The sequence below is a fragment of the Meriones unguiculatus genome, chromosome 14 (genome assembly GCF_030254825.1).
Source record: "Meriones unguiculatus strain TT.TT164.6M chromosome 14, Bangor_MerUng_6.1, whole genome shotgun sequence".
Taxonomy (NCBI): domain Eukaryota; kingdom Metazoa; phylum Chordata; class Mammalia; order Rodentia; family Muridae; genus Meriones; species Meriones unguiculatus.
The window spans coordinates 19,606,367-19,625,674 of record NC_083361.1 but is presented as its reverse complement, the minus strand read 5'-3'; the positions used below and the strand labels follow the sequence as shown (position 1 = coordinate 19,625,674).

Genomic DNA, 19,308 nt, shown 5'->3' with positions numbered 1-19,308 from the left:
ATGAGCCAGGCACGCCTGTAATCCCAGCACTCAGGGAGGCAGAGGCAGACATGTTAAGAAATAAGTGCTGTTGGGTGTTTCCTGATGAATTGGTAGAAGGTTCCATAGATCACGATGGACGGAAGGCAGGCTTAGCCCATTTTGGCTGGGCCCAGGAAGGTTAAGAAATCTTCTTGGAGGAAAGGCTTCTTTAGCTGGGTCTTCATGGATGGAAAAGGTTTGCCCCCTCATAAGTATGGTGTGCAGTGAGGAAGGGCCACAGAAATGTGAGGCATGATGGAACTGTAGGGGAATATACAGACAAGAGGCTTTGCCAGATGGTGGAGAATTTATGCAGGTCCATGCTCAGGAGTTTTAAACAAGGTGCAAACATGATGAGGTTTCCCTCTTCAAATGTGAAGGAGGTATGACGCCAGAGGGAAAGAGGCCTGTGGGCTTTCGCTGTAGTCCTGATGTGGCACCCAGGCTGAAAGGGAATCAATGAGGGGGAAGCAAGAGAGAGCGCTGGAGAGCTGCAAGCCAGAGAGAGTAGCAGTTTGGCTCTAGAGTATGTAGGAAGGGTGGGATCCAACGGTCCAGGGGCAGAAGAGGAGGTTTTAGCCAGGCACAGTGACCAGCAATTCCAGCACTCGGGAGACAAAGACAGGAGAATCAGTTTGGAGAGATAGTTTCAAACATGGCAAAGTCTGGAGATCTCAAAAGATCAGAGACCTCAAAAGATGTCCTGGCAGGGACTCCAGGAAGACGTCCTAGCGGAGAAGCATGGGTTAGGGAGACACTGGTGCCCAGTTACAAGCCGAAACAGTGTTTGCCCCTGTAGGGAAGAGGAAAGACAGAGAGTACTGAGGGAGCACCAGGATTTGGCAAAAGAAGAGAGTGAAACAAAACAAAACAAAACAGGAAGGGGAAGCCAGAGCATAGGAGGAAAACAGCAGAGAATGGTGCTGGGAAGACAAAGGAAGGGTGTGATAGAGCTCTTGCCTAGCATGCTCATCTCCCTGCCTACACTACAGGGAATATATATATGTGTGTGTGTGTGTGTGTGTGTGTGTGTGTATACACATATATATATATGTACATATATTTTACATACATATATATGTCCAAAGGAACAGAAGGAGGCAGGTTATAAATTATAGGTATGGAATAGCTCCATTTCTATAAACATATTTACCTGCGCATTTTTAATGAAAAACATAGAACAAAGAGTTACAAGTTTAGGAAAGTCAATGAAACAAGATGATGTTTTGCTTCTTTGTTAGATTTCTAACACCCAAGTGCCACAGAAGGTCTGTGAACTGACCGCTAGGGACATACCGCCACAGTGGCAGGAGGAAAGCAAGGCAACCTTCCTGGGCAGAAGTGTGAAAGCGATGGCCTGCAGTGGGAAGGGCAGCTGGGACAGTGGGGGTACAAGCTTCTCCAGGGAGCTTGTCCATCATGTCAGAAGGAAAAGAGAGAAATTTCTGGGAGATCCAGCAGCTTCCTGAAACTCTTAAGAATGGAGGGCTCACAGCTGTGACGGGAAAAGGGGGCATGGAATGTATCTACTAAAGAGTTTTATGGGATTCTCAGAAGTGACTGGCACAGAGGAGGCCAGTGTTCAGCAAGAGGTATCCATCTTGACCCAAAGAAGGCTATCTTGTCATTCATAAAGGAATAAATTCTCCTCTTAGGAATCTTAGATTCTGTCTCATAAAGAGATCATGTGTACCTATAGAAAAGGACCATAGTTCAGCCTGAGGGGGAGAGTGTGCTGTGAGAGGAGCCTGGGCTTCCAAGAGTCTTAGAAAAACAATGAGTTGCTCCCAGAGGGGACAAGGAAGTCCTTGCAGAAAGAGCGACTACCTTTCTTTTGCTTGAGACTCCATTGGGTTTGCTTCAATGTATTATGGAAAACCAGAAATTCTTGTGACTGCCCCAGGCCAGCAACATTTCAACATTTTTGGTGTCTACTGTCAGAATTTTGTGTCCCTTAAGGCCTGTGAGTCCCAAAGAAGGGGATCACAAAGTGGACATGTGTCCTAAAAACGGGTCCCTCCTCTTCCTCAAAGGTTTGGAAGCAAGATTGAGAGCTGGATGCCCGAGATGGTTCCTGTGAGCCTTGACAGCTTACAAAGCGCCTGGAGGTAGGTGATGGAGGCAGAGCCTTTTTCTCTGTTGCTATGTCTCACAGCTGCCCTGTGGCATTCTCTCCATACCGCTCATTGCCTGGATGTAGCCCTCTGCAGCCCTGCCCTGCCGCAGCCAAGGGCAGACATCAGAAAACAACTTTCTTCTCACTGTTCTTCGGACTTCAGGGCCTCCTAGGCGGCTCCTCTCCTCTTATGTCCCTGCCTCCCCAGGTGGGCCCTGGGCCTCCAGTGCCAAGGAAGCAGAAATGTCCTCGGTGCCCTGCGCAAGGCCATAGAAGTGGACTTCAAAGACAAAAACAAATATGAGTCTCAGGGCATCTACCTCTTCACGGGAGGTGTCCCTGACCAAGATGCGGTGAGTAACCTCCGTGCTACACATCTCTTGTCTTTTCGCTTTGTGAGAGAGGGTCTCACCGTGCAGTCCAGGGCCGGCCTGGAACTTGCTTATTTAAACCAGGCTGTCCTCGAACTTACAGAGGTCCACCTGCTTCTGTCTCCCAAGTGCTACGATTAAAGGTGTGAGCCACGGTGTCAGTTCTTGTCTTTTATTTTCTGCAGTGTTGAGTATGGCCTACAGGCCCTTGCTTTTGCTAGGCAAGCATTCTACCGCTGAAGCACACCCCCAACCCAGCATGGTTTTCTAAACTACCTCTTCTCACACACAAGTGCCTAAGGATTCTGTCACCACACAGCTCCTGGCTCAGCTGGTCTCAGGAGAAGCCTGAGAGTCTTCATTGCTGACAAGCTCCCAGGATGCCCATGCCACTTCTTACAGACCCACAGTAGGCATAACTAGGCTTTCAGGCCCAAATCCCTGACCCTACCCTATTAAAACATGGGAAGACGTTGTGTCCCCGGCTCATGTCTTTCTGTCTCTGCACACAGCACTGAACCAAGTACATAGTGAGTGGGATGTCACGGGGCTAGAGAGATGGCTCATCAGTTCAGAGCATCTACTGCTTTTGTAGAAGACCCAAGTTCAACTCCCAGCACCTATGTCAGGTGGCTCACAACTGTCTGCAGCTCCAGCTCCAGAGGGTCTAAAACCCTCTTCTGGCCTCTCTGGAAACCTGTACTCACATATGCATACCCCTTACGCCAACACACACACACACACACACACACACACACACAACCTGACACATACAATTGAAAAAGATTTTTAATTTTTAATAGTTTTCTTTTTTAAGATTTATTTATTTTTATGTGCATTGGTCTTTTGCCTGCATGTACATCTGTGAGGATGTCAGATCCCCTGGAACTAGAGTTACAGACCATTGTGAGCTGCCATGTGGGTGCTGGGAATTGAACCTAAGTTCTCTGGAAGAACAACCAGTACTCTTAACCATTGAACCATCTCTCCAAACAACCCCCCCCCCGAAAATTGTTCTTTAAAAAGAGATAATTATCTGGGTGGTGATGGCGCAAGTCTGTAATCCCAGCACTCAGGGGGCAGAGGCAGGAGAATCTCTTGAGTTCAAGGCCAGCCTGGCTTACAAAGTGAGTCCAGGACAACCAGAGCTATAACACAGAGAACCCTGTCTCAAAAAATAAATAAATAAATAATTAAATAAATAAAATAAAAAAGAGAAAAAAGAAAGGTGATCTGCTGATCTGTTGGCAGATTAGCAGCTAGGAGGCCTCAGGTTTGGACTTCCTGTCTCCTCTTCTCCACAGCACGTAATCAGCGACTATGTGGCAGAGGCCTGTGCGGGTTGCCATCTCCATCTGAACGTCTGCCTCTTCTACGTGGGCGAGCCGCAGATGGACACCTCCGCCCCTGCCTGCTACGCCAGCCGTACTGACACTGCTGCCGCCTACAGAGAGATCACCCTGGCTGCCCACGGTCGCTTCCACTGGTTTGGAGAAACAGGTGCTTTCCTGTTTCCTGACGCTTGGCCTCTTTCTCTCCAGCAGTGTCTCTGCAGGAGCGCTGTTCCCTTCTCACCCTGAAATGGTCCCAAGAAGCAACCTTTAAAGACGATGGCTTAGGCGGTGTGCATGTGACTTCCAGAGGCAGGGGTATGCCTGTGGTTCCTGCACCGCTGTCACAGCATCGCTGGGGTGGGGGCTTTTCAGATCTTTCTCGTTAGGATCTCGCTTGGGTGTGGTCACTGGCATCTCTGGCAATGATCACTAATAATAGAGAACACGGAACAGCTATGGGACTCGGGACACAGCTGAGGCATTTTACATACACTGTAGCTTAATCCTCACTGTACCTGGGAAGTAGGGGACTCTCTGCCCTGTTTAGCAGATGAGTAACCTAGACATAGCCTGAAGGACAGAAGTGGAGCCCAGGCAGGACAGCACCAATGCCCAGTGTCCCGCTCAAGAGTGACACTGGTATGTTCACTTCAGATAACAGCCACCGTAGTGAAAATTTTGGTTTCTTAAAAAAACAAACAAAAAAAAAACCCCACGGAAATATTATGGGGATATTTTCGTTTTAATCCCAGAGTAGAGAGATGGGCTGCTTCACAGCAGGTGATGATGATTTGCCTCGTGCTCTAGCAGAGCTGTGATTTTTGCCAGCTGCAAATAGTGAGTGTGTGATGTTTGAAATTCTGGGGACTTTTCAGATGGTACCTAAGTGCAATGGCAGAGAGAGGTGGGGTGGTAGTGGTGGTGGGTTGCTGGTTGGTTGTTGGCTACTGTTGTTTGCAGTTTGCTAAGTAGTCGTGTTCAAAGAAGAGACAAGAAATTAGATATCCTGACGGAGCTCAAGGTCACTAATCGATAGAAGTAGTTTAATGATAATGTCACCTCCTTTTTTTTTTCTATCCTTTTTTCTATCCTATCTAGTATTAGTGGCTTGAAAGGGAAGAACAAAATGAGTGGAAAAGGGTGGGAGAAAGAAAAATCCACAAAGTAGTGAACTCTGGCTACAAGGAACTGTAAAGACCTACCATGTAGGTCTTCTCAGTCCATAGAGTAGCAAGAACCTTTGTGCTGAACTTGCCCTTCCCATGACTTCCAGGACACTGAGTCCTGTGGCCAGCTACCCTCTTGGTGACAACACACCACTGGACAATATAGGGTTGGGACTGGTCAGTTCAGGCCACTGTGGTCCCGTCTTGCCTTTTTGGGCTTGTCACTTCCACACGGCCTTCATGCGTAGAGATAGTGGCACTTGGCCAGATCCATATCCTTCCTCTATGCTCAAAATGTACCTTGTTTCCAGGTATTTATGAGAGCGATGACAGCAAAGCCATCATATCTGAGCTAGAAAAAGCCCTCAGCTACTCCCAAAAGGTATGCCTTGGGCCCGGTTTTAGTACATGTACAGTTCCTGTGTTTAACTGCCATGGCTGCAGCAAAATGCCAGAACTACACAGAGAAACCCTGTCTCAAAAAACCAATAATAATAATAATAATTTAAAAAACTACTTCACCAAAGGAAATTTGAAAAGCACAGGTGAAATTAGAAAGATGGGAAGGGGCTGGAGAGATGGCTCAGAGATTAAGAGCAGTGGCTGTTCTTCCAAAGGTCCTGAGTTCAATTCCCAGCAACCACATGGTGTCTCACAACCATCTATCCTGAAATCTGGTGTGCAAGCAGAATACTGTATACAAAATAAATAAATCTTAAAAGAAAGAAAAAAAGATGGGAAGGGACCAGATCATACCCAGAGCAATGAGAACCAGAGTAGGGGGACATTTAGAGATGAATTCCAGATTTACACCCGATGGAAATATACAACAAGGTGAGGGACAAGAAGCAACCTGAAGAAGTCCCCAAGGTCCTCTCTGAGGCAACTGGTAGACAATAGTTTCATTGTCCACCTGAAAGAGAATATAGGAACAGTCTGTGTTGGGTGCAGAGAGGGTGAAGCTGAGAGAAAGGTGAGCTTGCCTGTGAGATGATGAATGAGGATGGCCTGAAGGCAGATGGGGAAAGATAAGGGGTAGAGATAGAGATTTGGAACAGTTCAAGCCTAGGATGGACAGGGAGTTCGTAGAAGCCAAGGGAAGGGTCTGTGAAGGTCTTACCCTGCCTCAAAATGTTAGGTCCTGCCATTTGTAGAATGACATCTCCACATAAGACAGCAGAGCCATGGCACATGTGCTTTTCCTCCAAGACCAGCGGGTTGGTAGACTGGTGGCTCCCCAGACGTGCTCTCTTTCTGAAAAGACTCAGCCTGGGTCTGTGAATTCCCTACTTCTTAAATGCAAACCATCCCGTTCTTGCCCCTAACAAACTTACAAGGTATTGGTGGACAAGACCTAACCTCGTCTTCTTTTGGATGTTTGCTTATGTTCAAAAAGTGTTCTTTGGTGCTTTGTGTGTGAAATAGTGGAATAGCTTTTGGGAAGTCGAGAAACTTCCCAGCTTCTCCAACTGTCTGTATTCGTCCTGGAATGTGGTCAGCTGCTCAAGGGTTTTACATGCTAACTTTCCCAGACCCCTGAAGTTGAACTGAAGCTCCTCCCTTAATGTGTAGTGTGGCATTGGCCAAGAACCTTTAGCTGACAGAGCTTTGGTTTCCCCAGCGGTAAAGCAGTGTCTTGGCTTTTTCATAATATGACAAATACCTGAGATAAATCAAGTTAGGGAGGAAGGAATTATTTTAGCTCCCTATTTCAGAGATTTCAGCCTGCATCTGGCTTCTTGACTATCGTCTGAGGTGAGGTTAAGCATCATGGTGGGGAAACAGGTGAGGCAGAGCACAGCAGCTGCATATAAAGCGGTTGCCATTCTCATGTCTTGTTGGCCTGAGGACTTGAGATCCCAAACATTAACTTGCCCAATGTCTACTACAATAAGAGGGTCCTTATTCTCCATAAGACTAATCCACAGAACTCTCAGCCCCAAACTGCATTCTCTGGGAAGAGGGAGGCATCGAGAGGATTCTGTCCTGCTGTGCATGCGTGTCTATCTGCCCACAGTGGCCAGAGTGCTCTAACCACCCAATTCTCACTGTAGTGTGCCTTCCTTGTGGCCTCCCTGAAGAACCATTCAAGAAAAGAACTGCAAAGAACAATCCTCCAGAAAGACAAACCAAAGACGCTCAGGCAAAGTCAGCCCAAGAAACTCTGTCCTCCCAAGCCCACAGCCCCCTCGGTGGCAAAAATGGTTTGAATTCCTTCTCTAATAACACACAGATTTTTTTCCAGTTTGTCTCCTTGTCTTTCCTAGATCTCAAAAGGATTGAGCCAGGTCCTGGGCGAGCATTAGTGGGACCGGAGACTTGGGGAGGGACATCCCATGGGGGTCACAGGGAAGAGGACCTGCCTCTTAGTTTGGAGCGGGCACCTATGGCTTCCGAACTCCCCTGCACATTTGGTTATGCCTATCTCAGCTTTGCACCCTAGCCTAGTTCTAGAATCTCCATGGAACTACTCTCCTCTGCATGTAGCTTAACCTGAAGGGTTTGTAGGGGGAAGATAAGGTCTTAACAAGACCTTGCTGCTGCAGACCAACTTAGCAGGGGCATGATGGGACCTTCAGATTCAACCTAAGTCTGCTGGGGATTATTTCTGTTCATGGCCACCAATTGTGTTCTGCATAAAATACTCACGCCTCACCTAAGGGGTCAGAGGGCCTTCTCGAGGGGAGGCCTTCCCAGGACAGGGCTGTGAGCAGAAGAGTCAGTGAAACCTTGGGAGGCTGTTCAGCAGATGGATGGCTGAGCCACAGCAAACACAACACATTTCAGAATGGGGGCATCTATCCCAGGATGCATAGCTTATCCATGGGCCTGTATTTACCATGCATTCCCAGGTTTCACTCAAGCCCAGTAGCCTAGGCCCTTCTCCACCCTTCTCAATATCCCCACTCTGGGAAGACCCCAGAATCTCGGAGCCTTCCTTTGGGTTCTTAAGTGGTTCATGAGCTGACTCAGTATGAAGAGGGCTAAGCTGAAGCATGACTTCTGTTGGGCCCTCCTGACAGGCTGGGCATTCCCTGGAGTGATGGCATCTAGGCCCTTTTACCATGGGTCACAAGAAGGTTCCTTTGCTGGCCTGGTGCCTTGGGTGACTTTGTTAAACTATTACTACATTCTACTTGTGCCCAGCAAGGAAAGAATTCCTTACTGAGGGACCCAAGAGGACATAGAAAAGCCAGGCAGAATGGTTCACCCCTTTAATCCCAATACTTGGGAGGCTGTAGACAGGTGGATTCTCTGTGAGTTCAAGGCCAGATTGGTCAATATGGCAACTTTCAGGCCACCACAAGCTACATATGAGACCCTGTCTTAAGATAACAACAAAATCAGAGCATAGACATTACCTAAATGGTTGTTTGTCATGCTGAAGGCCCAGAAATTCTAGTCTAGTAGGAAGAGAAGCAGGAAACTAGTAGAGAACATTCTGGCAAACACCTAATAGCTTCTCTAGTGCTCTTTCACAGAACATGCTTGAGAGCTCACATGCCTACACTTTTTCACTCCCGAACCCAGAGTCCCCCAGTGAAATCTGCTGCAAAAGGTGAGCCAAACATGTCTGCAGTGCCTGGCTCCCTTAGGCATCACCCCCCACCCCAACCATAAACATCCTTGATTGGCAGGTTGAGGTCAGACTGACTGGGGAGACTGCCTACCCCAGGCAGCAGGCCTCTGATGAGAAAGACGGCCTGTTTTCTAGAACGTTAAAGATGACCTGGATGGAGAAACAAGCCCCCAACTGGAAGCCCTGAAGGGTCATCCCCTCCATGGTGAAGCAAGCGTCTCTCCAGGTAAGGCGTGGCAATGGACAGGCGGGGGTGGAGGGTCAGCTCAGAGGCCACTGAGACATGAATAGAAGTGACAATGTTGGCAACTCACGACTGGGTGCCAGCCCATGAGCCAAGATGCTTTTCCTAAAGCCTGTAGCCACCAGCCCTCTGAAGTCAGTTCCCTATCTGCTGATTTTACTGACAGAATTCAGGCCCAAAGTTTTCATCAAAAGAGGCCATAGCTATTTTTTTTATGAAAGTACTCACTTCATAAACCTGAGACTATGTATCTTCATCTTGAAGAAAAAGATTTATAGCAATGTGGTTCAGGGCCGCAAGCCCAGGAGTCTTCATTCTGTTTCTTATTAGCCCATCTGTAACCTCAGGGACCATGAGGAAATGATGCAAGGTACCCTAAGCCCTGAACAGTAGGTCCAGGAAACATCAGCACCTGGGGATGGTAGCTCCAGCTGTTACGGGTCCTGACAAGGGCAAGGAACCTGAGGTGGGAACTAAGAACCCGAGAGTCTTAAGTAGATCTTAGCTGAGACTGAGGCAGCCAAGCAGCAGAGCTTTATGAATGGCAGCTACAGAGTCACCCGGCCAACAACTCAAATGTCTTCCAGCTGCGGGCCAACCTGAGAAAGAAGGGACGGTGAAACAGAGGAGGAATGCCAAGCCCAGGGGAAAAGTTACAGTGCCCATTCTGTTCTACACAGGGTCTGGGAATAGTGTGGGTAAGCTAATGCCAACATGTATCTGAAGACCTCCGGGCCCTGGGTAACCTAGTAAACGCCCCTCCCCCGCTCCATCCTCAAACAACACAGTTCTCCCAGCCAGAGAAAAGAACATGCAAATTCTTGCTACCGGCACAGAGTGAGAAAACCCAGTGGTGCAGGTGAACTCCCTCAGCTGTCTTTAAGCATGTGGTGCCTTCTGGGAGAGACGGTTTCCTGAGCCCTCAGCACAATTAGGAGAGGAGTGTGGGTTTCCCTCAGCTTGCCAGTGGGTCGCTGTTGTGGAGGGAAACGCTCTCAGCTGTGGCAGCAGGGATACCAGGCAGCTGGTCATGGTGTGTGCACAATCGGGAAGCAGAGAAATGCTGGTGTTTCTCTCTCTCCCCTTTTATCCTGTCCAGAATCTCATCCTGGGCAATGGTGCCACACACATTCAGAGCGGGGGCTTCCCTCCTCAACTAAACCTCTGTGGGAATTCCCTCAAAGATAACACGCAGAGGCCTGTCTTCTGAATCCAGTCATTTTGACAGTGGAGACCCACAGTACCCATCCTAGCTGGATTCCTTTCTTGCTAAATGGAGAAAGGGAACCCTGAGCAACTCACCCCTAATCCTCACAATTTCCTCTCTACATTTTCAGCAAACTCTACCCAAATAATTTGCAATGAATTTGGCAGTTGCGGGGAAATTGACATGAGAAAGGGAGGAAGGAAGAAGAGACATATCCATGGTAACACCACTGTATTTCTCCTAGGTTTTGTGTACAAGAGGTATCCTCAAGAAAAGTCTGTTAGGAGGACTAACTGTTGTGTTCAGCTGCCCAGGAAGGACACTGTCTGCTCAAGTCGACAGGTATTAAGTTGTGCATGTCAGCGTGTGCCCCTTAGTAAAGCCTTCTACCAACCATGGCTTCCAGGAGGGTGGGCATGCTTGGAAGAGAAGGCAAGCATGTTAAGAAGGCCTGCTTATTGTGGCACATGCAGTAATAGCAAAAAAGTTCAGGAGCCGAGTCTGCTACCTCCTGGCTGGGTGGCCTCGAGTAGTCACATGACTCCAATCAGTCTCACGGTGAAAATGAGAACAAGCCGGGCCTAGTGGTGCACACCTTTAATCCCAGCACAGGGGAGGCAGTGGCCAGGAGATCTATGTGAGTTCAAGGCCAGCCTGGTTTACACAGCAAGTGCTGGGACTACACAGAGAGACCCTGTCTGTCTCAAAAACAAAACAAAACATACATACATACATACATACATACATACATACATACATACATAAAATGAAGACAAGTCACTTGTTTGGGCCTGACCATGCCCTGAGTTGCTTTTTGTATTCGACAGTGGATAGCCACTTGTGGACTGAAGAGACTGAAGCTGGAACTCTCCACATGCCTGGGTCCGCACTGCAAACATCAAAAGTCAGCCCAGGGGTCGGCCTCCCCCAAACACTGCAGTCTCCTCCCCAGTATAGAGATCAATGTAAGTCACAGTGAGGTGCTTCTCAGCCCCCACTTCCTTACCTTTTGTCAGTTGCTGGTGGCCGAGAGAACATCAGGGGACCCTGGCATCTACTGCTTGTGTGGCCTCACTCCCTAAAGTAGTACTTCCCTCCCTTGATGGAAGGATTAGGGGGTGTGACCTTGTTGGAGAAGGTGTGTCAGTGGGGTGGGCTTTAAGGCTTCAAAAGCCCATGGCATTCTCCGTTAGCTCTCTCGGCCTCGTGCCTTTAGATCCAGATGTGAACTCTCAGCTACTGCTCTTGCGCCACGCCTGTCTGCCTGCTGCCAAGATTCTTCCCACCACGATGGTCATGGACGCTAACCCACTGAAACCATCAGCCCCAAAGAGACTCTTTTCTCTATCAGTTGCCTTGGTCATGGTTTGTCATCACAGTAATAGAAAAAGAGATGTGACAGGTTGGCCAGGTGCTTTGGGGTGGCTATTTCAGCCGCTGCCTGAGTGTTCACACATCTAGGTCTTTAGGTCTTACATCTACTCCACAGTGTGATCTCGGAGCCAGTACTCAAACATGAGAGCCTTGGGGGAGGCCATTTTTATGCAAATCACTGCACTACCCCAACACTGACCATGGCTCTGTTAGAATGGCAGGAGGGAACAGGCTTCTTTTCTCCTTTCTGTTCAGGTGTTTTTCTCATTGTTCTGAGGTTGCTGTAAGCGTATTCTGTACCAGATAAAAATTGGCCTCTTAGCTGGGTATGGTGGTGCACGTCTGTAATCCCAGCACTCAGGGAGACAGAGGCAGGTGGATCTCTGTGAGTTTGAGGCTAGCCTGGTCTACAGAGCGAGTCCAGGACAGCCAAGGCTACCCAGAGAAACCTGTCTCAAAAATCAAACACAAAAAACAAGCTGGCCTCTTTTCCTCTTCACCCTTTGAAATATATGGACCTTCTAGCCCTTCATTAAGGATTTTCTACTTTAAAACTTGGAGATGATGTGTTTTTTTCTGTTCCAGTGACTTCATTTATCATGGCAACATTATCCTATTTTCCTCGCCTTCACAGATCCATTAAATCTAGTAGTAAGTTAAAAGAAAAATAACTTTTTAATAAACAAAACTGGTCCAGTCATGGTGGTTTCTGTCTGTAATGCCAGAACTCAGGAGGCAGAAGAAGAAGACAATGAATTCAAGGCCAACATGGGCCACACCTAGTGAGACCCTGCTTCAAAGTCAAGCATGCAAACAAACAAAATATGTACAGAAAAGAATATGGTGAGGGTTGAGAATTACAGTGGCATGGACTCATTAGGGATGCTGAGATTGTGAACCAACACTGACAGGCATTAGCCTCTGCTTGCCTTCCCCAGGGAGAAGTGAGACACATCCGGCGGACGCTGTGGGAAATGGAGAGGTACATCACATCCATGCAGAAGGTGATGAGGTGCTATGTGCAGAGGCTGCAGTGGCTGCTGTCTGGTAAGTACAGCTACAGCCCAGAAAGGCGGAAGGGGCCTGAGAGGAAGTGGTGAGGCTGATCAGAGACTCAGGATCAGTCCCTTCAAGACCCAGCACCTCTAGAACTGTCAGGCCAGTGGATTTAGCCAACTGGTTCTCCTTGTACTGAGCAAGCTCTGGGTCCAGATATCAGGCAAGGTGCCAGGTGATGGAAACGTGACACGGAACCAGAGAGAGCTTCTGCAATTACAGGTGTGGTGGTGCTTACCTGTAGCCCCAGCACTTGTAAAGGTAGAGGCCAGAAGACCAAGAGTACAGGGCAAGTCTTGGTTGAGCATCAAGACCCAGAGGCCAGGCTGACATCTTAAAGTAGACGGGAAATGAAATCAATGGGGAACAGGTTAGCTTTGGGATTTGGAGAGTTTCAGGCACCAGGAGGAGAGAGCCTTGTGGGTCTTCCAAGTAGCTGTGCTGCCAAGAAGAGCCCTGTATAAGTTCATGAAGTCAAGTCTTCCTCAGGAAAGCCTGCTATAGCGTGTAGACATGACTGCTGCTTTCCAAAGCCTCTCTTCCTAACCTCCAGAGGTGATTGACAGGTCATGGGCTAGGGCAGGGCAAAGGGGAAGCAGAGGAGATATGCCTTTCCCTGTTCTCAGCTCATACCAGCCACTTGGAAGAGCTGATAACCGAGTGCCTTTGTTTGTAGCAAGGGTCTCATGCCTCACTCATACACAGGTCTACCCCCAAGCACCTGTACTTCAAAGTCACCTGAGAGACAGGGATAGAGCTTAGCGGTAGCATGCTTGCCTCACATGTAGAGAGCCACACATTCAGTCCCCAGGACTCACACACATAAACTCACCTGGGGAATTCTTCATTCATCTGTTCACTCACTCACTCATTCAATGAAGAAAGGTTGAGCTCCTACCAGGTGTGTAGAAGAAAACAAATCCCATCAGGGTCCCTGAGTTCATGGATCAGGAGGGGTGTGATACTGTGAGGGACAGTTGCCTCGGGTGGGAAAGTGTCCCTGCAGTGATGTTTAAAGATTGTATAGATGGTAACTAGACAAAGAAGAAAGACAGGCTGGGACAGAGGCCTTGAGTGGAAGGGGTGACTCTGAGTTCAAAGACTGAAAAGGAGACAGTTTGGTAAGCAGGAGCCAAGCAGAGAACATTTAAGAAGACAGAGACGGAGAACACAGCCAGAGTACTTGTGTTACCAAGAGCAACAGGAAGCCATTGACAGATTTTCCATAAGATAAGTCGGGTTTCTCAATGATCCCTTTGGTTGCTTTGTGGATGATAAACTCTTGGGGGATAGAGCAGAACAAGAGTTGCTGAGTCCTCCCCTTTTGGGTGCTAAAGAGAACTGGCCAAGTAGAGGGTGTGTGGAAGGATGAAGTAGGCAGAGGTTTGGGAGGTGAAATGGGAAGGTACCTCACACTATGTTCTCACCCTTGGGTTCTAAATGGGATGTTTGTGGTTGAGGTCCTTTGGAGGGCTGATTAGTCTCATAGAACACCCTGCCAATTTCAGGATGGATTTCCTTTCGTTCTCCCCGTGACAGCATTGCTTAAGGACAACCAGATGAATCCTGGGAAACCCGGGGCAACAAGGCCCAACAAACTTGGTCTAGTGGCTAGTTGTCATTCTTCTAGCCATTTGTCAGTTTTCTTCGGCTGTCCCAGTGAGTCCCAGTGTTCATGACACAGATCATATCGAACACTTGCTGAGCTCCCCCATGTCATTCCTGTTCAGCCTTGTGTAATCAGAAGAACAAAGTTAGAAGATGCCTGACTAGAGTGTGGATTAAGGGACCAAGACAGAATCTAGGCTCCAAGCTGTGGGATTCTGGCCAAGTTGCTCTGAAATTCCCCTTGAGCTGAGCTCCTGGACCTTGAACTACTTCTTTTTTTTACGTTTCATCCATCCCCCCCTTGGGTATCTCCATACAGTCCCTCACTCTGGCTTTCTAAATCTTGATCTCCTGAACCTCGTCTGACTGGCTAGTTCTGCCCTTGGACAGCTGATGCCCCCAACACCACAGGACCATCTCCCAGTGGAGAACTTACAACCAATTACCAGGGAGGTAGTAAGTGTTGCAAGTGTTTGTACTTTGTAGCTACCATGAGGACATAACGTCCCGCCCCTTTCCCTGCCTTTGCCGCCCATCTTGGAGCAGGGAGCCGCAGGCTGTTTGGTACCATCCTGGAAAACAACGTGTGCATCCTGCTGGATATGTCGGGGTCCATGTCCCCCCACTTGCAGCAGATGAAGACAGAGCTCGTTCTGCTGATTTGGGAGCAGCTGAAGATGCACTGTGACAGGTGGGGTCAGGGCTGGGGTGGGTAGGGTCGGGAAGATCAAAGGGCAGGTCCCTGGGTTTCCCAGGCTGAGCACACTTCCTCCTCACAGTTCCAAGGAGCAGCGAGGTTTCAGAAACAAGAAATGCTCTTTTGAGTACTTTGTTGAGAAGGAAGGAATGCTGTATTTTGCTCCACTGCCGCGTTTCAGTCTACTTACGTTTGCATCTAGCATTTTTTTTCAGGGGGTACCCTCTCTCCCCTTGGTGTCTGGACTCACTGTAGAGTCTCCTCAAGAGAGCAACCCTCACAGAGGTGACTTCCACACCTTCAGCACAAACTGGGCTCTTCTTACCTATCCTTTCTCCTCTCTCCGGCCCCTTCCCTTTCTCTCTCCCCAGTTTTAACCTGCTCAGCTTCGCAAAGGACCTGAGGCCATGGCAGAACGCCCTGGTGGCGAGCACGGAAGCAGCGTGTCACGAGGCCACGCAGTGGGTCGCCAGCCTGCAAGCCCAGGGGAGCACTTCAGTCTTAGATGCTTTAACGGCAAGTGCTGCCACTGACCCTGCCATGTAGCAGGACAGAAACAGTGCCACCCCATGCCGTTAGTCCATGAGATGCTTTGGGACTTACAGTGTGTTACTCCATTTTATCCTTCTAGCAGTCCAGTGACACCGAAGGTTAGGGAAGATGAGTGGCCTGTCTGGGGCTAACTAGACAGGAAGTGGGCCACTGTCGGGGACTAACTAGACAGGAAGTGGGCCATGCTCTCCTTCCCATCCCTCAGACGCTCCCTTGGTCTATCTTGGGCTGGAAGAGGAATCTCAATCTTTTTTTTTTTTAATTTCTTTTCATTATTAGTGTGTGTGGCATGATCTGTGGGGCGTGCACGGCAAGGCACATGGGTGGAAGACAGACAACCTCATGGAGTTAGTCCTCTCCTTCCAACTTTACATGGGTTCCAGGAATCAAATTCAGGTCGCCAAGCTGTGTACAGAAAGCAAGTCCCACATGAAGCTCTCTTGACGGCCCAGAATCTCAGTCCTAATGGGCAGCTGTGTAGAATCCTTTGGGTCACGTTGTCCTTGGGAGCAGAGTCTCCGCCACTGAGCCATCATTTCCACCTTTCCTGGTAACTCTCCCTTCCCGCGCTCTCTCAGAAAGCCTTCAGCTTTCAGGCTGTGCAAGGACTGTATCTCCTAACCGACGGGAAGCCGGACACAAGCTGCAGCCTTATTCTCGACACTGTCCAAAGGTTCCAGAGGGACAGACGCGTGAAGGTGCACACCATCTCCCTGACCAGCCCAGACAGGTGAGCAGCAGCAGCCGGCTGACCTCGCTTCTCCTGGAGCGCGGCCCTCCACCAACCCAGGGCCTCTCCTAAACACAGGAGTTAGGAGACATTGCTGCCTTTATTCATGGCAGCAGAGGCCCTCTCCCCGCCGCAGACTAACGAAGCAACCAGCTGCTTACGTCACTCTGCACCCTTGAACTGATGCGCCCCAGTTTATGTATCTTGCTACCATCTCTCTTCTGGCCTTTTCTGCTCCCCCCTCGTAAAGCATTTATAAATATTTGGGGGAACTACAGAAGAAAACATTAACTTAGCACTATTCTTAATTTCCTTTGACAATTTCATCCACATATACACGGATGACTATACCGTCCCCGATCCCCGACTCCCACATCCAACTTTCCTTAGGCCTTCCACAATATTTCCCTTTACATTTCTTGGGTTTTTTTTTTTAATTTATTAAATATTTTGCCTACATGGAGGAATGTGTGCCACATGAGTGCCTGATGCCTTCAGAAATCAGGAGAGGTTCAGATCCCCTGGAACCGGAGATAGAAAAGGTTGTGAGCCACCATGTGGATGTTAGAACTCAAACGTAGGCCCTCCCCAAGAGCAACAAGAGTTCTTAACCACTGAGCCATCTCCAGCCCCATCTTTCTTTTTTTATTAATGTGATGCACTGAGTCCAGTTTGTGCTGCCTGTATGTGCATGGGTATGGACCCACCTATTGGGGCACAGACAACATACCAATGGCCATACGACCAGAAAAAAGCAACTCCCCTCCCCCCACCCCCAACTGTCAATAGCTCCTCCGCCGGGAGAAGAACTTCCGGAGCCCCTCCCCCTCCATGCTGGCAATTTAACTGGCTTGCTCTTGATAGAACAAGCATTGCTACAAATGGTCACTTAGAAGAACACGTTAGACAAGATGCAGCCCCTTCACAGAACCCATTCTCGTCAGGGCTAAGAGCAAGTCTCAGTGACAGAGAGCATGCTTAAATGCATGAGGGCCCTGACTTCAATCCCCAGGAAAATAAATAAATAAAATAAACTTCGTTGTTAATAAAACCGATTAGTTGGTTACCTATTTTCTCCCTCTGACTAAACTATAAGCTCCATAAAGGGCCACATTTGTGTCCCTTTAGGCTTGACTAACACAGTAGACATTAGTGGATGGGCATGCCCCAGCGGAGAGTGTGCATGAAGGTGCTAGCAGTGGTCTGGATGGCATAAGCCGAGCCCCGCTCCAGGCCTCTTTCCCTTAAGCCTGCAAGGCTTAAGTTCCACTGTGGGCCCGGAGCTCTGCTTGCCCTCCTAGCCCCTGCGAATCCCTGAGCCTCTGTCCCTTCAGAGAAGCAGTTGAGTTCCTGAGGAAGCTGGCTTCCCTCAGCGGGGGACGTTACCACTGCCCTGTGAGCGATGACACCCTCCAAGGCATTCAAGGCTTGCTCGCCAGGGGCTTCCTTGAGGAAAAGGTAGGTCACCAGCCGTCAAGGTGAAGCTGCTGAAGAGGCTTCAGTAGCTCCACAGGTACTGGCCTCCACCTAGGGAGGGGGAAGGGGAGTGTCTCTGCTTTCTCTCTTAACAGGCGTGTTTCCCACAGCTGTCCCTCCGAGCCACTTCCCCTTGAAGGGGGAGACAGATTGGGAAGGCCACTGTTAGATCAGACCAGCTTCCATACGTCACGCACTTACAGTGTGCTGAGAAATTGCTTTCCTTGGAGGGCCACGCTTACCTGTCCTCACCCTTACATAGACAAGTAGTTCAAGAAGTTGAGGTGTATGTGCAAAGTATGAAAAGGGGTAAAGCCAGACCCGTGAGACCACTGGTCTCCGGTTCTGAACCACTTTCACTCCTACGGACTCCTGTCTGTCTTCACCGTTCATTCTCTGAAACACAGACACTCAGTTCCTCTGTTAATCAACCTGTAATGAAGTCATCAGATAGCTACTACGTACCAAATGCTGAGGAGCTGAAGGTTCCAGGGAGCCCCTTCCCCTTTATCAGGAAAACGGTGCAACATATTTAACTTTGTTTCCCAGTCAGTTTTTTTGAGACAGTGTTTTGCTACATAGCCCAGGCTAGCCTTGAACTCTAAAGCCTCCTGCCTCCACTTTCCCAGTAAAGAGATTATAGGTATGTGCCACCATGCCTCGCTTCACTTTTTCTGTTGTTGTTCAGAAATGCTGGAAGTTGAACCTAGGACGTGGTGGTTAGGCATTCTTCCATTGAACTACATCTCAAGATCCCCAGGCCTTGGTTGTTCGAGAAGGGTCTCATGTAGTCCAGACTGGCCTCAAATTCACTATGTAATTGAGGCTGGCCTTGAACTCTTGATCCTCCTGCTTCCCTCTCTCTGGTGCTGGGATTACGGCTATAGATCACCACCCTTATTCCAAGGGGTCTGCGTGCCGAGCGGGTACAGCCGCAGCCACATTGCTGCTGTGGCACAATGGAGGCGCTTCCTCTCCGTCTTAGAGCTCTGGCTAAACTGGGAGTCTGTGCTAACAGTTAGGCTCTAGAGTCTCAGTAATCCTGTGAAGCCTGTTTTACTAGGAAAAAAATGGAGAGGGCTGAAGATGAGCTACTGGCTGACGAGCAGTGTAGACGAGGCACACACACTTCTGCCTCACCGGTCCAGGGAAAAGCCAAATTCACTGACATTTGGACACTCCCTTGGTCCCTCTCCACCCCACCCCCCAAAGTGAAGCTCAAGCATCTAACATCCAACTATCCCATGTTAGGAGTGGTTTGCCTGGATAGATGGAGATGCACACGCTGAGGCCCACCAGGATTTCCTGCCTCTGATGAGAGGCTGTTTGCTCCAACCATCTTCTTCTGAGACTTTAGATTTTCAGGTCTCATCCGGTTAAGTTAGTACGTCGAATTTTACACTCAGCTCCCCTTCCCCCAGGATCCCAAGTTGCCACTGTTTGAAGGCGATGACTTAAAGATACTGGGCCAGGAAGTCACCAAGGCTAGAAGCTTCCTCAAGCAAGCCCAGCTCTTCAGGTATGTTTGTCAGGCTGCCCCTCCTACCTGGTTAAGCCCCCCAGATGGACACACTACTGGGACACAGAGGCAGGTGAGTTCGAGGCCAGCCTGATCCACATAGTTCCAGGGTAACATAGTGAGACCTTGTCTCAAAAAAAAAATATATATATATATATATAATATATATATATATATATATATACATATGAGAAAAAACATACAGCCTTTGTCTTTCCCCACCCCACCACCTCATTATCCACTCCCAGGGAACCATT

The 19,308-nt window shown here is 48.8% G+C and overlaps 1 protein-coding gene across 1 annotated transcript in view; it reads left to right on the top strand.

Moving 5' to 3' along the window:
- Positions 1–19,308, top strand: part of Vwa3a (von Willebrand factor A domain containing 3A) — a 53,405-nt gene that overhangs the window by 33,007 nt on the left and 1,090 nt on the right. Inside the window, exons 17-31 of the mRNA XM_021635692.2 lie at positions 2,055–2,129; positions 2,346–2,490; positions 3,813–4,008; positions 5,320–5,390; positions 7,063–7,212; positions 8,724–8,793; positions 9,420–9,530; positions 10,284–10,381; positions 10,867–11,004; positions 12,352–12,460; positions 14,624–14,768; positions 15,146–15,290; positions 15,905–16,056; positions 17,391–17,514; positions 18,954–19,051. Coding sequence (XP_021491367.2) covers positions 2,055–2,129; positions 2,346–2,490; positions 3,813–4,008; positions 5,320–5,390; positions 7,063–7,212; positions 8,724–8,793; positions 9,420–9,530; positions 10,284–10,381; positions 10,867–11,004; positions 12,352–12,460; positions 14,624–14,768; positions 15,146–15,290; positions 15,905–16,056; positions 17,391–17,514; positions 18,954–19,051 — 1,827 coding nt within the window. The remainder of the gene's footprint in view (positions 1–2,054; positions 2,130–2,345; positions 2,491–3,812; positions 4,009–5,319; positions 5,391–7,062; positions 7,213–8,723; positions 8,794–9,419; positions 9,531–10,283; positions 10,382–10,866; positions 11,005–12,351; positions 12,461–14,623; positions 14,769–15,145; positions 15,291–15,904; positions 16,057–17,390; positions 17,515–18,953; positions 19,052–19,308) is intronic.